Source organism: Falco peregrinus, chromosome 12 (assembly GCF_023634155.1).
Source record: "Falco peregrinus isolate bFalPer1 chromosome 12, bFalPer1.pri, whole genome shotgun sequence".
Taxonomy (NCBI): Eukaryota; Metazoa; Chordata; class Aves; order Falconiformes; family Falconidae; genus Falco; species Falco peregrinus.
In genome coordinates, this window is record NC_073732.1 from 18655853 (window position 1) to 18671690 (window position 15838).

The window sequence follows — 15838 nt, forward strand, 5'->3', positions numbered from 1 at the left end:
AGTTTTGCAGAAGCTGCCATGCTCTGCAGAAGCCAGACATTTCTAGGGAGTGGTGCTTTACAGACTGTCTTTTAAGGCCAGTTTCTAAAGATATTTTTTTTTTAGGACTTCCCTGCCCCAGCTGACTGTGCTGTGTGGAGGGGTACGTTCAAAATGGCAATCAGAGGTTCAGTTGTGTTGTGACTTGCTTTAGGAGTGGGCGGGGTCAGTCCTGGCAAGGGAAGGTAGTGATGAGATTTTCGGATGATACACAATCAGGTTGCTAGAATGCTGAACTCTCAGGGGCAGGAAACTTTTAAATTTCTTTACATTTGCTGAGGCAGATTCTTAAATAAATACCTCATGCTTTGATTCAGCACTTAGATTCTCCTTCTGCACATACGGCGTACTGGTACCCACAACTCTAAACAGTGGACTACATCCCGGATGCCTTTGAAACCTTAAACATAGCTTGTACCAATTTAACTGAATTGCAGTTTTGAGTTTCCCTCTGTGTGTGTGTGCGTACACACGAGTTTCTTGCCACTGAGTTCTTGCATGTGAACTCGCTGATGATCTTCTGTGACCGTGTGTTATGGTTTGGGTTTGATAGAAGGAAGGAGGAATGACGTAAAAGGTTGCAGATTAGTGACTAGTTTTAAAAATAGTTTTAAAATATTATGTATCTTCATTTTGAGGAAATGCAGTACTGCTTGGAAACCACAACTACTGAACATCAACCATGTCGAGCCCCTTACATATGTTAAATAGCAATGAGGAATAGAGGGTTATAAACAGCCTGCTGTGCATTAATGCTGGAAGAAGATCACTGATCTTACCCCCTGCACTCCAGACTGGGAATCCACTGCACCATCGCGGGCTCTGACATCAACTTGGCCTTACAAAAATACTTTACATTTTACACCGCACCTTTTCAGAGTGAACCCTGCCAGAGCCCTTTCTGAAGTGTCTATGTGCAGAAATTGCTTCCCTGCTGAAGTGCGGCTGTGTTGGAGCCAGAAGAAGATGGCTGGCTGGGGGTTAGCTGGAGGGCAGGGTGCCTGTCCTGCTGCCAGCGGGCTCTGGGCACGCTGGGACAAGTCGTCTGGCCCCCGTCTGCTCCTGCTTCCTTCTTTCCCTGTGACAGAAGAGCCAAGCGGTCCCTAGGAAAGTGTGAGCGGGGGGCAGGTCACTGCCAGAGGAATTCAACTGAGCCACAGCCAGCCCCTTCCCAAGGGAGCCTGGTGGTTGTGCTAACAGCAGCAGCTCTAGCTATTCATGGGAATGGGCAGGGATGTCCTTGGAAAGCTTTGAATCTCCTGCTGCTCATGCACCAAGCAACCATGCTTAGACATGCCGTGAGATGTGGTTAAGTAATGGGAGAGCAGGAGGTCACGGCATGCAGCCCACCTATGCCCAGGGAGGAGGGAGCTGGCACTGCTGTGGTGGGATGCTGGGTGATGTTCTATGGCACGCGGTGTGCGGAAAAGATGCTCTGCCGAAGGCAGTGGCCTGAGTGTCTGTGGCAGGAGATGCCTTCCCATCCTGTGCTGCTAACAGTGTCTTGGGAGAAGGTTTGGCCAAGGACACAGCACAGCTGCCTGCTGCCTGCAGGGTCATCCCCAGAGAATGAGCAAAGCTTGAGTCAGCGGTGCTAGGGCTGGGCTGGACTTTGGGACTGCCACGTATTTCACAGCAGCACCCCAAAAGGCGGGGGAGAATGGCATGGCTATCAAACTGAGTGTGGTGTGATCAGGGTATTCTGATCGAGTGTAATGGCTTACAGATATAACTAAACCTAGAAATACTGTTGTGGTCTCTCTTGTTACCTGGCAGAGCTCTTATCATGTCTGCACAGGGGCTGTTCATATTTTAATGGGTTTATCTCTTGTATGGAGGGTATTACGAGCTTTCATCTGTCTTCTAGTGCAACTCTACGGAAATCCCTCCAGGCATGAGGCAGTACCTGGGCTCCGAATTAATCTGTGCTCCTGGATTCTCACAGCTCCATTAGTGGCTTAGCAGGGGAAGCAGTTAGCATTAACAAACTTAAGAAAATAGGATTTGCTGTGTTTGATCTGCCCTTGGCTCCTCGTATTCTCCCAACAGCAGTGACAGAGACTGGGCACGTTACGGGAAGACACAAAATAGTCATAGGGAAGACGCAAAATAGGCTGATCTGTAAAATGCCTTCGAGGCTCTTGGGGTGTGGGGTGGGAAGTTGTGCTGTGGGCAATTGTGGTAAAAGACACTGAAATTGTTCCTCCTGCCACATGCACAGACATGTCTGTACCCACAGCTCTTACCTTGCCTTTCCCTGTGACTTGAGCCATTTGAAGACTGCGTGGTGTCCCATCCTCCTTCAGGTAACCACTGCCTTGTGCTTTGTCAGCGGCGTGAGGCTGGGGCAGCTCTCAGAAACCATCCAGTGCTTTGTGAAGGGCTGTTTGTCCTCTTGCTTTTCATCAAACGAAGATTTTCTATTGCTGGTCTTCTTGTCCTGTCTTCCATTAAAGAAACCGCCTGCAAGGCATGCGCCGTGTTTGCCCGGTGGTGCCGTGTTCCTTAGCAGAGCTGTGCATCCATCAGCGGCTGGGTTTCTCTTTGGGAGTCGCCGACTTCTGCAACACTGTTTTCTACTGACCGCAGGCTCTCACAAAATAGCAGGGCCAAGCGTGAAGCTAAACTTCAGGCTGCTTAAACCTAGGGTCAGTAAGTTGAGACCTGCTTTCAGACATGACTGTCAGCTGTCTGAAATAACAGCACTTGGGGATAATGACCTGTTGGGGATAAGTTACCTGTAGTACCCTCTAATAATGACATAACAAGCAGCAAGTTTAGAGAGGGTTTCCACTTGGTTGTGTCATTTTTCACCTAAAGCAAATATGGAACACTCTAACTGCTTTTCTTAAGTCTTTCAGGCTCTCACAAACCGTTTTGGAACAGAAATGCTTTAGGGATCTCTTTCTGATGAGGCTTTGCTTTTCTTCATCAGATCAAGGTGGTGTATACTTGGACTTCCATACCACCCAGTCTGTGACAAAGCCAGTGTTGGTGTTGCAGACTCCCTGGGGTCCTGGGTATGACTGACCGGCAGGCTGCAGGTGCCGTGGCTGTGCAGAAATGCCCGTCTGTTTGGCTGCTGACACTTGTCAGCTTAGGGGAAATTTTACGTCAGCTGTCCGCTTGAAGTTTCTCTCCTTGTTAATAGTGAGAAATATTTCCTTTCTTTCATGGTTACTTTAACTCGCTTGGTTTGTCTATTTGCTCCAGGATTTTCAGAGCAGTGGATATAATATTTGCTTCTCTGCCAGCCCCTGTTGAAAGCCCCTGGCTTTCCAACAAGCCAGGGATTGTGAGGCCCAGGATCTCTCTTGGTGTCGGTGGCAGGTGCTGCTGGTATCTTGCTCCCCTTCCCCAGGCTCTGCACTGGCTGCTGGTGCCTGTGGGCTTTGGCAGCGCAGTGTTAGCGACTGCATTTCCCATCTCTCTTCCCGTGCAGCAGACCCTGGTCTTGCCTGTTCCTATTCATACCAGTTACAGGTCCCTGTGCTGCTCCCTTGGCCTCTGGCTGTTGGTCTCTGGTCTCTCCTGGAGAATTTTAACTCTCTGATAAGTGATGTCCAGGTACTGCCCTCCAGCCATCAACTTCTTTCATGGACAGGGAAACTTGCCAGCAACTCTTAATTGCTTTGAGAGGGGTCAGTCCTGCCTCCCTAGGTGTCTCTGGGGTTGGTTCAAATTCCTGATAGCAATCTAGCCTCTTACTAGAGCCTTGATCGTCCCAAATTCCTGCTTTCCCAAGTGAATTTCCATATGCCCCAGGTGAAGAAGGGGCCATTGGGACTGGGCAGGACCTCACTGTTCCCCTGCATCCTGTAAAGGCTGTAGTCCTCATCAGTCTTCAAAATGCAAGAATTTTCTGCAGCCCAAAACCTCTCATCTCTGTTGAGGTTGGTCAAGCCCAGCTTGTGAAGGCTCTGTTATTGCATAAGATGAAATCAGTGAATTTTTCTTTTGTCAGAGCACCGATGGGGCTGGGAGAAGTGCAGGACCTGGGAGTGCTTTAAAAAGAGGCGGGGAGACAGGCCCAGAGTAACAGAAAACAACCAGGCATTGAGATTTGGCATGTATCTTGTTGGTGTCACAGTTTTTTATGTGGCATTTCCTAGTGATGTTTTGCTTGTATTTTAAAATTGATGTATGTGTAGAAAATACTTTTAGCTTCATTGACAGTTCTCGAGTGGTCTAGAGCATGCAGTGCAGTGTCACAGTTTGTTAGCTTCTGAAGAAGGTATTTTTAATCAACCAATGTAAACCCTTTGCAATTTTATCATCTGTATTTTAGTCCTGTGGTTTCCTAATCATGCATCTAGAGAATGAACTCATCCAGCTTATAAATTACAAAGTGAATGGAAGTATTCACTTATTTCTAAATAAATCTGGATCCATTTCTTTGTGGATTGTGTTTGAAACCTCCAATGCAGGCAAGTGTGAATGCTTAAAAATAAACTCATTTGCAGTTTATATTTTTGCCAAGTGGTGAAAGTTGTCTCCTGCCCTGTCTTTCCAGAAAGGCTCTTCAGCTTTGACTTGCAGATGTGAAATTAAAGCCAAGATTATGATGCCAGCTTGCCATTTTGATGACAGCATCTGCATGTCTTTGCAAAGGATCCAAGCAGGCTTCTTTCTGTTTTTGCTGTACTGCCCGACCACCTGTAGCAGAGAAAGTTTTGGAGGCCACTAGGCAGCAGCAGAGCAGCCCTTGTGTGTGCTGGAGAACATGCATTGGTGACTTCACTCCTGTGATGGGAAGACCCCAGGGTCCTTGCTGCGTCCCAGAGGAGATGTTTGGAGAGCAAGACCTGCTGCAGCCAGTGGGATAATTTAGTAATAGCTTATTGTGGCTTTGGGTCTCAGGCTGGGAACCTCTGTCCTGGGAGATTAGTTTAAGAAGGGGGAAAAGCAGTCTGCTATCTTGCATCTTCCCATGTCAGGCGTTCACTGGCTTTGCATGTATTTTATGCAATTGTATAATGCAGATAGCAGCAGAGGAGAGGAATAACATCTGACTAAACTATGAGATTGTAAAATGGAAATGAGCAGAGGGAGTCAGGCTGGAGTAATACCTCAGATGAGTTTCAGCTCCTTTTCCTAGTCTGAACTAGGGTTTGGGTTGACATTGTCCTTTAACCACATGTATAGATCTTGTAGTCTGTTAACAGAGGTAGTTTGCTGGCTAATGTCCTGAGAAGGAAGAGAGATTAGAGAGTTGTGTGCGTTCTGGGTAGCGCAGAATGAGTAAAACTCAAGGTGATGTGTTGTATTGTTGCAAGTAAGAGAGAACCCTTCTGCACAGGAGACCTCAAAACTGGAAAGTAAAGTAGGAATGGAGAGGAGGGCTCACCCCCAAAAATAAGTCACCCTTTGTTCTGTTGCCCATTTACACACAGTTGTTCTTCTGTCCTGTGAAAGGGGGTAAGGTTGGCAAGGAGTTTCTGTCAAACACAACACCATCTTCTCACACCCAGGAGCTCCAGACGTGTAGGTTGGCTGGCTGTGGAATGTGCCCAGCATGTTCCTTGCTGATTCCTTCCTGTACCTGCTCTGCATTTCAGTTTGGGGGTCAAGATGTCTCAGGAGTGGTGACAGTGCAGCAGGAAGAGGGGAGAGGAGCAGCTGCCAGTGGTGTCCCCTTGTGAGCACCCTTTCCCCAAGGAACAGGCTTATAAAGGGCAGATGATTTTACCTCTCTGCTTTTGTCCGTCTGCTGGGGATCGGTCGTGCTGAGGACACAGGGCAGCAGGGATGGCTACAGGAGCCTCCTAGAGAATTTAAACCTTCACCTGGAAAATGTGCATTTAGGGATGGGGAGAAGGGGTCTCACTGAGGAGGCAGTGGGTGAGATGGGACTAGTTTAGGACGAGTTCAGGACTTCCAACCAGTAGCAACAGCAGTCCCATAACCAGCTGCTGAGATTGACCAAACATTCGCTGTCTGCAAAGCCAAAAGGGAAGAGCCACCCCAACCCCATGTGAGAGGTAACTAGGTGAGCTGGTGGTAAGTTTCTTTGCGTTCCTCTTCCATTGTAGGACTTTTGGTCTCTCCTTTATTACCCCCATCTTGTCCTTACCACATGTTCTTCAGCCTTTACCCAGGGTCTTTCTCGAGCAATTTTGAACTGCAGCACAAATAGCAAAGCTTGTGGAAGAAGTGCTTTGGTCTCAGGAGCAGCTTCTTTAAGTGAAAACACAGCTGTGAGGTTTGCAGCCTGCGCTTCTGTACGGGCTATCCAGCCGGCACAGCCAGCACCGCTGCAGTCCTTCCAGCACGCAGGAATTGGGAAATCCATTGTGAACAAGATTGAGTTTGATGGCCTGCGTGGAGGCAGATGGATGTATTTTTAAGGGATGAGGTGCCAGAAAACTCTGTGATTACGTTACTGGAGCATGGCTCGTTTTTTGTGGTTTTAAAAGTGAGTGTCAGGACTTCAGGGCTATTTTTTTTCAGGTCAAAACCAAAGTTTGGGCAGGGCATAAAAACCTGCTTGATGACTAAGTTTATTCTTAAAAAGCTTTCTAGAGCTTGCTGGAGAGAGGGGAGCCTTTATTGCAAGAGGGAGCTGATACCAGCTTTTTTGGACTTGCATGCAGGTAGGGTTAAAATGGAATGAGTGCCAAAGGTAGAAAAGAACCCCTGCCTTTCAGGAAGCTGTTCTCAGTGTAATCTTTAGGTCTACTCCCCTGTTTTTTTGCCTTGGAGGCTCATGTTCTGCCTCTCCTCCTTGCCCTGGGTGAACTCTTTCTGCTTGAATACCCCACCACACTGGTGGAATTACCTTGAACAGTTACAACCAAGGCTGGCCGAGGCATGCCCTTACATTGCCCCAGAATTGGGACATCTGAAATCTTTGACCTGGTTATTCAGCCAAACCGATAATACCTCTCTGATACAGTGCATGCGTAGGGAAAATGTTTTATCTAGTGACAGAGGCTTACTGCTTGGAGCCAAGGCTGGGAACGGGGGGGGATCCAAGCTCAAGGGGCATGCAGATTTTTCCTAGTCAAGGCAATGTAGGTACTGGCAGTGTTTCAGCAGCCAGAAGATTGCTCCTCATGCTCTCTCCTTGTTGGAGCTACCAGGCTTTATTGCATGACCTAATTGATGCAGGTTTAAAACTTTCTTTAAATGAGGATGGCTGCTGGCTGCACTGAAGTCCAGGCAAGCCTGGAGGCCCATGACAGCATTAAGCACTGCTCCTGCTTTCTGGAAATCCTCTTTCTGGCCTTGGTGGACAAAGCCCCAAGATGCAGGCAGCTTCCCCAACAACGTCCCTGTAGGAGTCAGGCAGCACAGAGCTGTCAGTGCGCTGGAGGGCAGCTGCCCTGAGCCCTTTTGCTTTTCCTGGTGTTTTGTGTCTGTCCATGTCTGTGTGCTGGGTTGGTGTCAGCTCACCACTGCCAGGGATGTGTGTGGGAACCCTTGGGTTTAGAAGCAGCATGTTGGTGTCTGATGGATGGAGGAAGAAGCAGCAATCCCACTGTCGGCCAACTGCAGCCTCTGCTGGATTCAAGGATTTAGGAATAGAGAGCAGGAGGATGTTACTAATCCAAAGAGTGGAGCCATTGCACAAACAGGCGTTATGCACACGCAGCTCTCAGTGCCCAGTGATGATTGTGGGCAGGAGATGACTTTCACCCGGATGACTTTCCTCAGGGACGTGGCATTACCTTCACCTCGAGCCTGCAGTATGTGCCAACAAACATTACCAAGGATCAGCCACGTGCTGTGAGTACATTCTCTTGCTCTATTGACCAGTCATGGGATAGTGTGCCCACACCCGTTTGGTACTTTAGGTGGATACTCCCCTCCACGGAGGCAGCAACATCCTGCCCATCAAACAGCCTGCCCCAGCCCCTTTGAATTTCAGCACTCTGCTCCTCTTCTGTTTGGGTGTATTGCAATTGTGTCTGGTGGTGAGCGAGCCTATCCATCACTGTATCCACACAGATCCCAATTACTCCTTTTGACAGCTCTTATTCACACACCTCCCTGTGCCTCTGACATCTCAATTATTGATGGGGCTCGCCTGGTAGGCAGCACTCTGTTCTCAGCATGGCTGCATTCCAGCTCCCTTTCCCATCGAGTTCACACACACACCATGCCGAACATTTCTTTATGTGCAAAGCTATTGAAGTGGAAAGGGATCTTTATTAGCGTGTGAGCTCCAGGGCTAAGCAACCGAAGGGGGCAGTGCAAGCCAAATCACTGCAGTAAGGTGCTGGGAAATTTCCTTTCCCCCTCCTCTCCCAGTGAAGCCCAGCAGTGTCTTGTAAAATGAAATGATCTCATATATTTAATGGTGAAGATCCCTTGATGTGATGAGCCTTCCTTGTGATGGAGTCACCCTGCACTTGCATTTCTCTAAGAAACCTCAGTCCCCCATTGCCCCTCCAGGTATAAAACCTGGTATTTTGAGTAGTGCCCTTTCCTTTGTCTTGGTATTAGTTTGTTTGCTGGGTTTACAGCAAACCTTTGTGTCCTGACAAGAAGCACTGACACACAGAAAGGAGCTTCAAAGCGGCACGCGGTTTTGGAGCAATGCTGTCAAATCGGTTAAGAGTTAAAGCTGTGCCAGAGGGAGGATTGCAAAAGCCTGCTTGTTTTGTAGGGCTTCATCTACCTGGGAGGCTCTGGATGTCTCGTGACATTGCTGTAGCAGAAGTCAGATAGGACAGTTGATAAAGTAGTCGATCAGCTCCTGACATCTCTCCTTCCCCCAGCCTTGCCCTGCAACCTCCTTTAATTCAGAAGTAGCCAGAGGTTTTGTGCTTAGTGAATGAAGGCAAAAGGAAAGGGCGGCTGCTGGAGAAGGTGGGACCAGAGAGAAGCAGCAGTGTAGGGTGTGCGGAAAGCTGGGAAAGGACACTTGAGTTTTATTCTTGGAGATCTGTGGCAGAAGATTAGCTTTAGCATGAGAGGAGAAATCTGTGGAGCAGACCTCCCAAAGCACTGACACACTGGGGAGTGTAAGTGCCTTTGCAGCTGAGCATGGCCATGCAGAAGTGAGCATGTGTCTGGAGGTGGTCAGTGGAGCACTCCTGTGGCTCCAACAGCAGAGAGGACCCAACTACATGATACTGAGTGGGTGTGGACAATCTTTTCAAGCTTAGTAGGAAGCTTACAGTCTCTGCATCCCAGCATACCTCCTGACAGCGCTCGGTTAGTCCTCCTCTACCTGCCTTACCCACTTTCTTTCCACCTTGTGATGGGTTTTGCATGGGGGCTTCATGCTCCCTGCAGAGACTAAATGCTACCAAATGAGCAAAGGTTGCCAGAGCGTTGCTGGTGGCCACACAGCCAGAGCTTGGCTGTTCACTCGAGGTCTGTAAGGACTCGTGGCCTAGGTGGGTGTCGATCACAGGTCCTCTCTTCCCCATCCTGGCTGGCCATGACTGTGCATCGGCAGGACAGATCTGCAGAAGAGCAGGGTTTTGCGCATCAGTGACAGCACGGCTGCCTTGAGCTATGTTTGCTGGGACAGACCTTTAGGTACACGTGTCTCCATGTGATGGCAGCCTGACCCTGACATTTCTCCGAGTGGGGTCCTCTTGTCACTGTGGGTGACAGCAGCATCCTCTGGCCTGACAGTATTGCCCCAGATGTTCAAGCTGTGTACAGTCCCTGTTATGCAGGCCTTGCTGGCACTGGTGGGTAGCAGAGGCAGCTAAGCCAGCCACGCAGGGTGTGTTTTATTTGTCTGGAATACAGTGAGCAGAGAAAGAAGGGTTGAAATAACAGAAAGTTGAAAACCGTTATCTTTGGGAACTGCGATCTTTCCTTTTTGGGTAGGCAGATTCCGTGGGACCCCATTCCCCCAGATAGTCAAAGGTCACCCTCCCATACCTGATTACCCCACAGCTTTCCCCAGCAGTCTGTCCAAACAAGGCTGTTTTCCTTCCCAGCCCTTTTCCTTCCTTCCTTTCCTGTGGCCTTGTCTCCTCGCACAGAGCTGGCTCCAGCCCGAGTGGTGCTGGGAGCTCAGAGCCCAGGTGAGGTGTAACCAGAGATGCTCTGTTACTGCAAGCCCAAAGCCCACTTAGCTGAGAGCTGCCAACAAGAGGCTTAGGCAGTCCTAGTTTGTCCTGATCAGAATTATTGCTGAAAGTGGCCAAAGCCACACTTTTGCCCAATTTGCACTTTCTATTGTTTCTTCTCTAGCAATTCTGCAGTGCAGTGCCTGTTCCTCAAAGCACAGGACCAGGTGGAGCTGTGCCTGAGATAATTTCTATCCATTTCACCTCAGAGATGCTTCCTGATATTCCAGCAGGAAAGCTTTGGAAAACCTGGCCCAGAAAAATGACTTTGGGCAGTTCCTAGTTCCTTCTTCATTTCCCCAAACCAGGGCAGCTCACTTGGGAGTACTCTGGTTATGGGCTACATATGACCAGCAGGGTGATTGCTTGTCTTCCCTGGGGATGTCACTTCTTCCTTGCTGACCCTCCTGCTCGCATGGGGTAGCTGCCACGTGCCATTTTAGTAGCATCTGGAGAAGTTTCATGCTCGGCTTCATGGATCTCAGTCAGAAGAAGCATCCCCAGCTGGCCCTGCTAGTCCTGCCTTGGACACCAGTCTCCAAAACAGACCTGAGTGATCTGCTAAGCTGTAGTAAGATCAGAACTTGCAGGAAGGGAGAGTTGTGGAGAACGTAAGAAGTTGCCATCTGGACAGTGGTATGAATTGTGATACGTGTACTATGAAGACATGCAAAGCATGGATACATGTGTTACACGCTGCTGCAGGAGCCTGTGTTTCAGAATGGCTTAACACAGTTAGGGACATAAAAGTCATGGGAGATCAGATGGATTTGGCCTCAGTCTGGTACTCAGTTCTTAACTTGGTATCCAAGATGGTGAATTTTTTGATGATTTCATGGTATGCGGTTTTATTTGGGTCAGTGAGAGCACAGCATATGACTTTGCTGCTCTTTAGGGAAGGGAAAATGAGTGCACCATCTAATGATTCAGCACATGGGGTTTCTTAACAGCCTACGGGAGAAAGATGTTTTAATTCTGTGTTCATTCCTGAATAAGCTGTTAATTTGAGTTAGCAATTTCCTTGGAGCCCAGAGGAGAGGAGTCTGTGATCAAATGGAGTGGCTCAACACCGCTCTCTCCTCCTTTCCCTTTTTAAAAAGGTAGGGCTCATCATAAAAAAACCTCCTTCAACTTTTAGCCCTGTGATGGTGTTCCCAGACTGTTTGAAGAGTTTTGCATGATCCATCAGTGGTGGCAGCCCTGCTGTTAGTAATCTCCGTGACCCCAAAAAAGCCAAATCGCTCAGAGCCTGAAGGCCAGAGCTGCTTCCTCCAAAGGATGCTGCCCCTCTCACCCAGCCTCCTGGCTCCTGGTCAGGGTCTGCAGCCCTTTTGCAGAGCCCGGGGGCTGCACCTCATGGCTGCAGGAGCTGGTGGGACACTGGTCTGGGGGCCAGCTTTCCTCTGGGGAATGAGGGGCTGCTCACACATGCAGGCTCAGCCCCGTGCTGTTTTCTAGGCAGTTCAGCTTATAAAATCACTGGAGACATTTTCAACAAAAAAGTCTCCCGTGGAACCATTCTGTTGCTTGTTGAAAGAGGATTAATTTTTCCCCCTTAAATAAAATGAGCCGTGTTTGAAATCTGAAAACCCTTGCCGAATGCCTTCTTGGAGCTGCAAAGAAAGCAGCTTCCAGGTCACATCATAGCCTCCTGCCGGACACGGATCCAAACTGCAAACCCTTCTAACAGCTCTTTAATAACTCTGCACAGAAGGAAAAATCTGTCACCTTTCCCTCTGTGGTTTCTTCTCTGTTCTAATGCACTGGAGGAACGAGATGGAGCTGGGAAAGTTTTCAGAGAAAGACTCGTGGGAACTACAGCTACCGATGGAGAAGACTCATTTCTTTAGTGTCTGAGGGGAACCGCAATTGCTTTGGTGAAGGGTGGTGTGTGTGGGTGGGTTTGGAGGGGTGAACTGTTATGACCCATGCATTTCAGAAGAACCACGAACACTTTATAGTAACAGAGGGTGGAAAAAGCAAGAGGTTTCTGCAACGCATGTGACTTTTCCCTGAGGTTTGGAACCCCGCGGTATGTTCCAGGCCACGGTGTTTGCGTGTCAGTCTCGGTGAGTTAAGCTTTCTCCCACAAGCCTCACTTGAAGTTGCTGTGATGACTGAGAGCCTAAAATGTTGCTTTTATTTTTTCTGTTTCTCTTTTCATTCTCCCCTACCCCCTCTCCTCTCTGCAGCTGAAGCTCTCGTTTACCTTGGACCAGGAGAGTGGGATGCCTCAAGGCTGTTATATCTATCAGTACCGGGACAGCAACAAGTAAGTCCTTCAGAAGATTGCATGCAGCAGATAGGGGAAGGTGCATTGAAAGGAGACTGCCTCGCCTTCTGGCAGAGAGATTCCAACTGCTTGTACCACTTAAAAGTAGATTAAAGCAGGCTTCAGGCTTGACCTGAAACTGGGAACAGCTCCTGAAAAGTCTAGATCCTTTGAAATGCACGAGGCCCTGCAGCACCCTTTTCTCTGCAGCATTTAAAAGCTGTTTTTATTTGGCTAAAAGGCCAGCTCTTGGGTACTGTGGGCTCTGGCAGTACTCACCCAGGCTTTGCCCTGGGGTGTTTGCAACTCAGACCACGCACTGTTTTGTGCTGAGGTGACATGGGCTGGGGGCAAGCATCCAAAGGCTGCAGAGCACTGAAGAGGGCAGCCCTCACCTCTGCTCAGCTAGAGACACACAGCACCCCATTCTCTCTGCTAAAGCTCATGCATGGGTTCACTGAGTGGCCTTTCAGCTGTGGTACTGTAGCCCCAGTGCAGCCACACGCTCTGTTTTTATGAAGTACCATATGATATTCAAGCTTTGGATGTATTTGGAGCACAGAGTCCTCAGTTTCTAGGTATTCTGCCTATTTTTACTAGCTGCTGTAGTGAATTGGCACCCAAGATGTTTTTATTTCAATTCACTTTCTCATTATCAAATTGACAGCAGCAGCACAGTTTAGGATATTTCTGTGTTCGTGTTGGGTTACTTTGCCTGAATACCAGCATGTCATAAATCCATAGCCTGTTACCTCCACCCATATAGTTCTGCTTCTTGCCAGTTATTGAAGGTTAACCTAAAAAAGGAGAGTATATGAAACTGTCAATGGATGGAACAGCCGGTAATTAGATCTGCTCTGAAACACTGACAAGAACAGGCCCGATGAGGAAGAGGGACATCTGCAAACAGCACCTACCCCTTTCTAAGTTGAGAAATCTCAGTGTTTAAACAAGAAGGGAGATAATTTCTTGGAGAATCCTTCCCACCTGTGGATGGGCAGTTAGCACATGGTACATGGTCCCATCCCAACTATCGCAGCCCCAGAGGCATGGATGAGCAGAGTTGGTACCTCCAGCACCACCAAGCTAATAGGGAAGCGTGCAGTTCAGTGCCAAAGCATAAAATCAACAAGGGAAGAGTGTTTGTTTTTGAGGTTTTTAAAGGCAGCAGCACACAATGGACAGCAAAGAAAAGAAAAAAGTAACCCCCCGGACCTGTTGGGATTTGTTAAGGATGTTTATAGATGCAGTGTTTCTAATTGTGTGGTGTATATCTCAAAAATCAGCAGCCACTTTTTTTCTACCACAGACCCTCCTCTCCCCAGGCTCCAGCGGGTGTTTTGTGCCATTGTTCGAGGGAACTCTGGGGACGGGAGTGGAGATATTTTGTTTAAGCACTAAGGCCAATAGCAATTCCGCTTGGAAACCTTGCTTTTAGCTGTGAGTGGTCCAGCATGTGACAAAGTAGCTGCAGCATGTTGGCGGCTTTTGATTTAGGGATGTATGGCTGTGACCTGCGTTTCTGGCAAGCGTGGGAGCGGAGCCATGCCAGCCAGGATCATGGGCTGGAAAAATATGGTGCGGGCAGAATGAGTGGGATTGCAAGTAAACCCAGACTTTGTGCGTGTCTGACAGATCCAAACTGCATTTATACCTCCCTGCGGGGCCCCATGCTTTGTATTTTGTAGCTTGCTTGATCAACCTGGGGGGAGCAAGATCCCATTTCCCAGGGCGTATTCTTGCAGGTAAAGTGCCCTTGAGCCAAACGTGTGCTCAGTTCTGGTTGTACTCTTGGTGATTTTGGAGGAGCTTGTGTGCACTGCAGCTTTATTGGCAACAGGACATTGCTTTGAATAGCATAGTGAAGCACCAGATGTGGCTCCTGCTCAGTGAGGCAGAGACCATACTTCTCAAGCACTGGGCCTTTCATAGGGTAAATTTTTTATCCATACAATAGCATGGCAGTTGTCATAACTTTTCGTCAGCAATTTCCCAGGATAAATTGTAGGCCTTGTGTTCTCCCAAGCCTAGTCAGGCTTTGACAGTACTCATCAGGACCCAAAGGGATAACAACTCTTCTGCATCCTTCTAAAGACATATCTAGGAGTTAAAGCAATGTATGTTTGTGTCTGCACTATGTTTTGGAGCCATTTACATCCCAGAGAAGAAATGCTGGTGACACACTGCAAGCTCACACATGGGAAGGACTGGAAATGTGCACCCTGGAGCCCGGCATCCTCAGCTGGGACCTGTGCCAGGGACAGACCTGCAGCAGGAGCACAGATGTGTGAAGCTCTCGAGTAGCAGCTTTAGTAGAAGGAAGCTAAGGTGATCCCGGTTGACAGGAACCCATTCCGGCCTGGGGAGTGTGCCCAGTGCGCTGGAGATCTGTGTGACTGGACTGGGGCTGTGCATAGCAAGGCTCAGTGTCACCGTGGTCACTGGATGAGTGTCCCTTCCCCTCCTAGTGGCAAATGCTGTTCCAAGCTGCAGCCAGACGGGGCCACCGGAGAACAGCAGATACTGGCCTCCCACTTGCAGAACAAAGGACCACAGCATTGCTGAAAGTGTAATTACCAGAGCAGTTAAAATTTCTATTGCTTAGGCTAGAAGTGCAAGTACCATGCAGGCTCTTACAGGGGCAATCAATTGGAGTTTGTTCCCTTTAAAATGATAAAACCCTGCCAAGGAATTTTTGCCCACTCCTGGCAGCTTCCCATTGTCTGCCTGCCTGCAGCAGCATTTGCAGGCACAATGCTCTCCAGGTGCCTGCTCCACTGTCACACCCTGGGTGCTGAGCATTTTGGGGAGACGGGACTCAGCACAGCTTTGGGAGCCTTGGATTGAGACCAGAAGAGGTGCTGAGCAGCCAGCTGCTCGCCCCTCCAACCCTGCTATAATATATTGGTATCTGATGGCACTTGATAGTCCCAGTAGCAATCCCAGTGCTGTACTTGGAGCTGTATGGAGGAAAGAAACTGTCACTGCCCCTGCAGTCACAGGGGTGAGACCAGGGGACATCACTTCTCCCCTTTTTCCTTGCTCAGACCCAGACACTCTCATCTCCTTGGCTGCCAGTCCTTCCCAGCCCTTCAATCTTTCCTGGCCCCAGAGGAAATTACTTGACCTCATGCAGAAGCAAGCAGTCTGCTTTCTTGTTTTTAAGCCATGTTACTTAAATTCTCCTTAACGGAGATCAGTCAGTATAATCAACAGAGCACCGGGCTGCTGCACCAGGCTGCTGTGGGATGGCTGTCCTGCGACAGGAGCACTGTGCTGTGACATGGGGATGGCTGGTGATGTGTGCTGGGTGACGTTCGGAACAGGAGCATATTGTCAGCCTTCATGTGGCCCCAGAATAGTCACATTGAGGAGAGGACAGCCCTGCCAGCCGTCCCATGGTGTGACTGCAGCACAAGTCAGGTGTTGAGGGTGGGACTGGCTTTCTGCTGCTGCCTCTGCACAGGCTGGGTTTCTCTGGCCCTGCACA

General features: G+C 48.9%; 1 protein-coding gene across 1 annotated transcript in view; it reads left to right on the forward strand.

Annotated features, from left to right (window-relative positions):
- Positions 1-15838, forward strand: part of DIS3L2 (DIS3 like 3'-5' exoribonuclease 2) — a 196121-nt gene that overhangs the window by 140117 nt on the left and 40166 nt on the right. Inside the window, 1 exon segment of the mRNA XM_055817148.1 lies at positions 12269-12348. Coding sequence (XP_055673123.1) covers positions 12269-12348 — 80 coding nt within the window.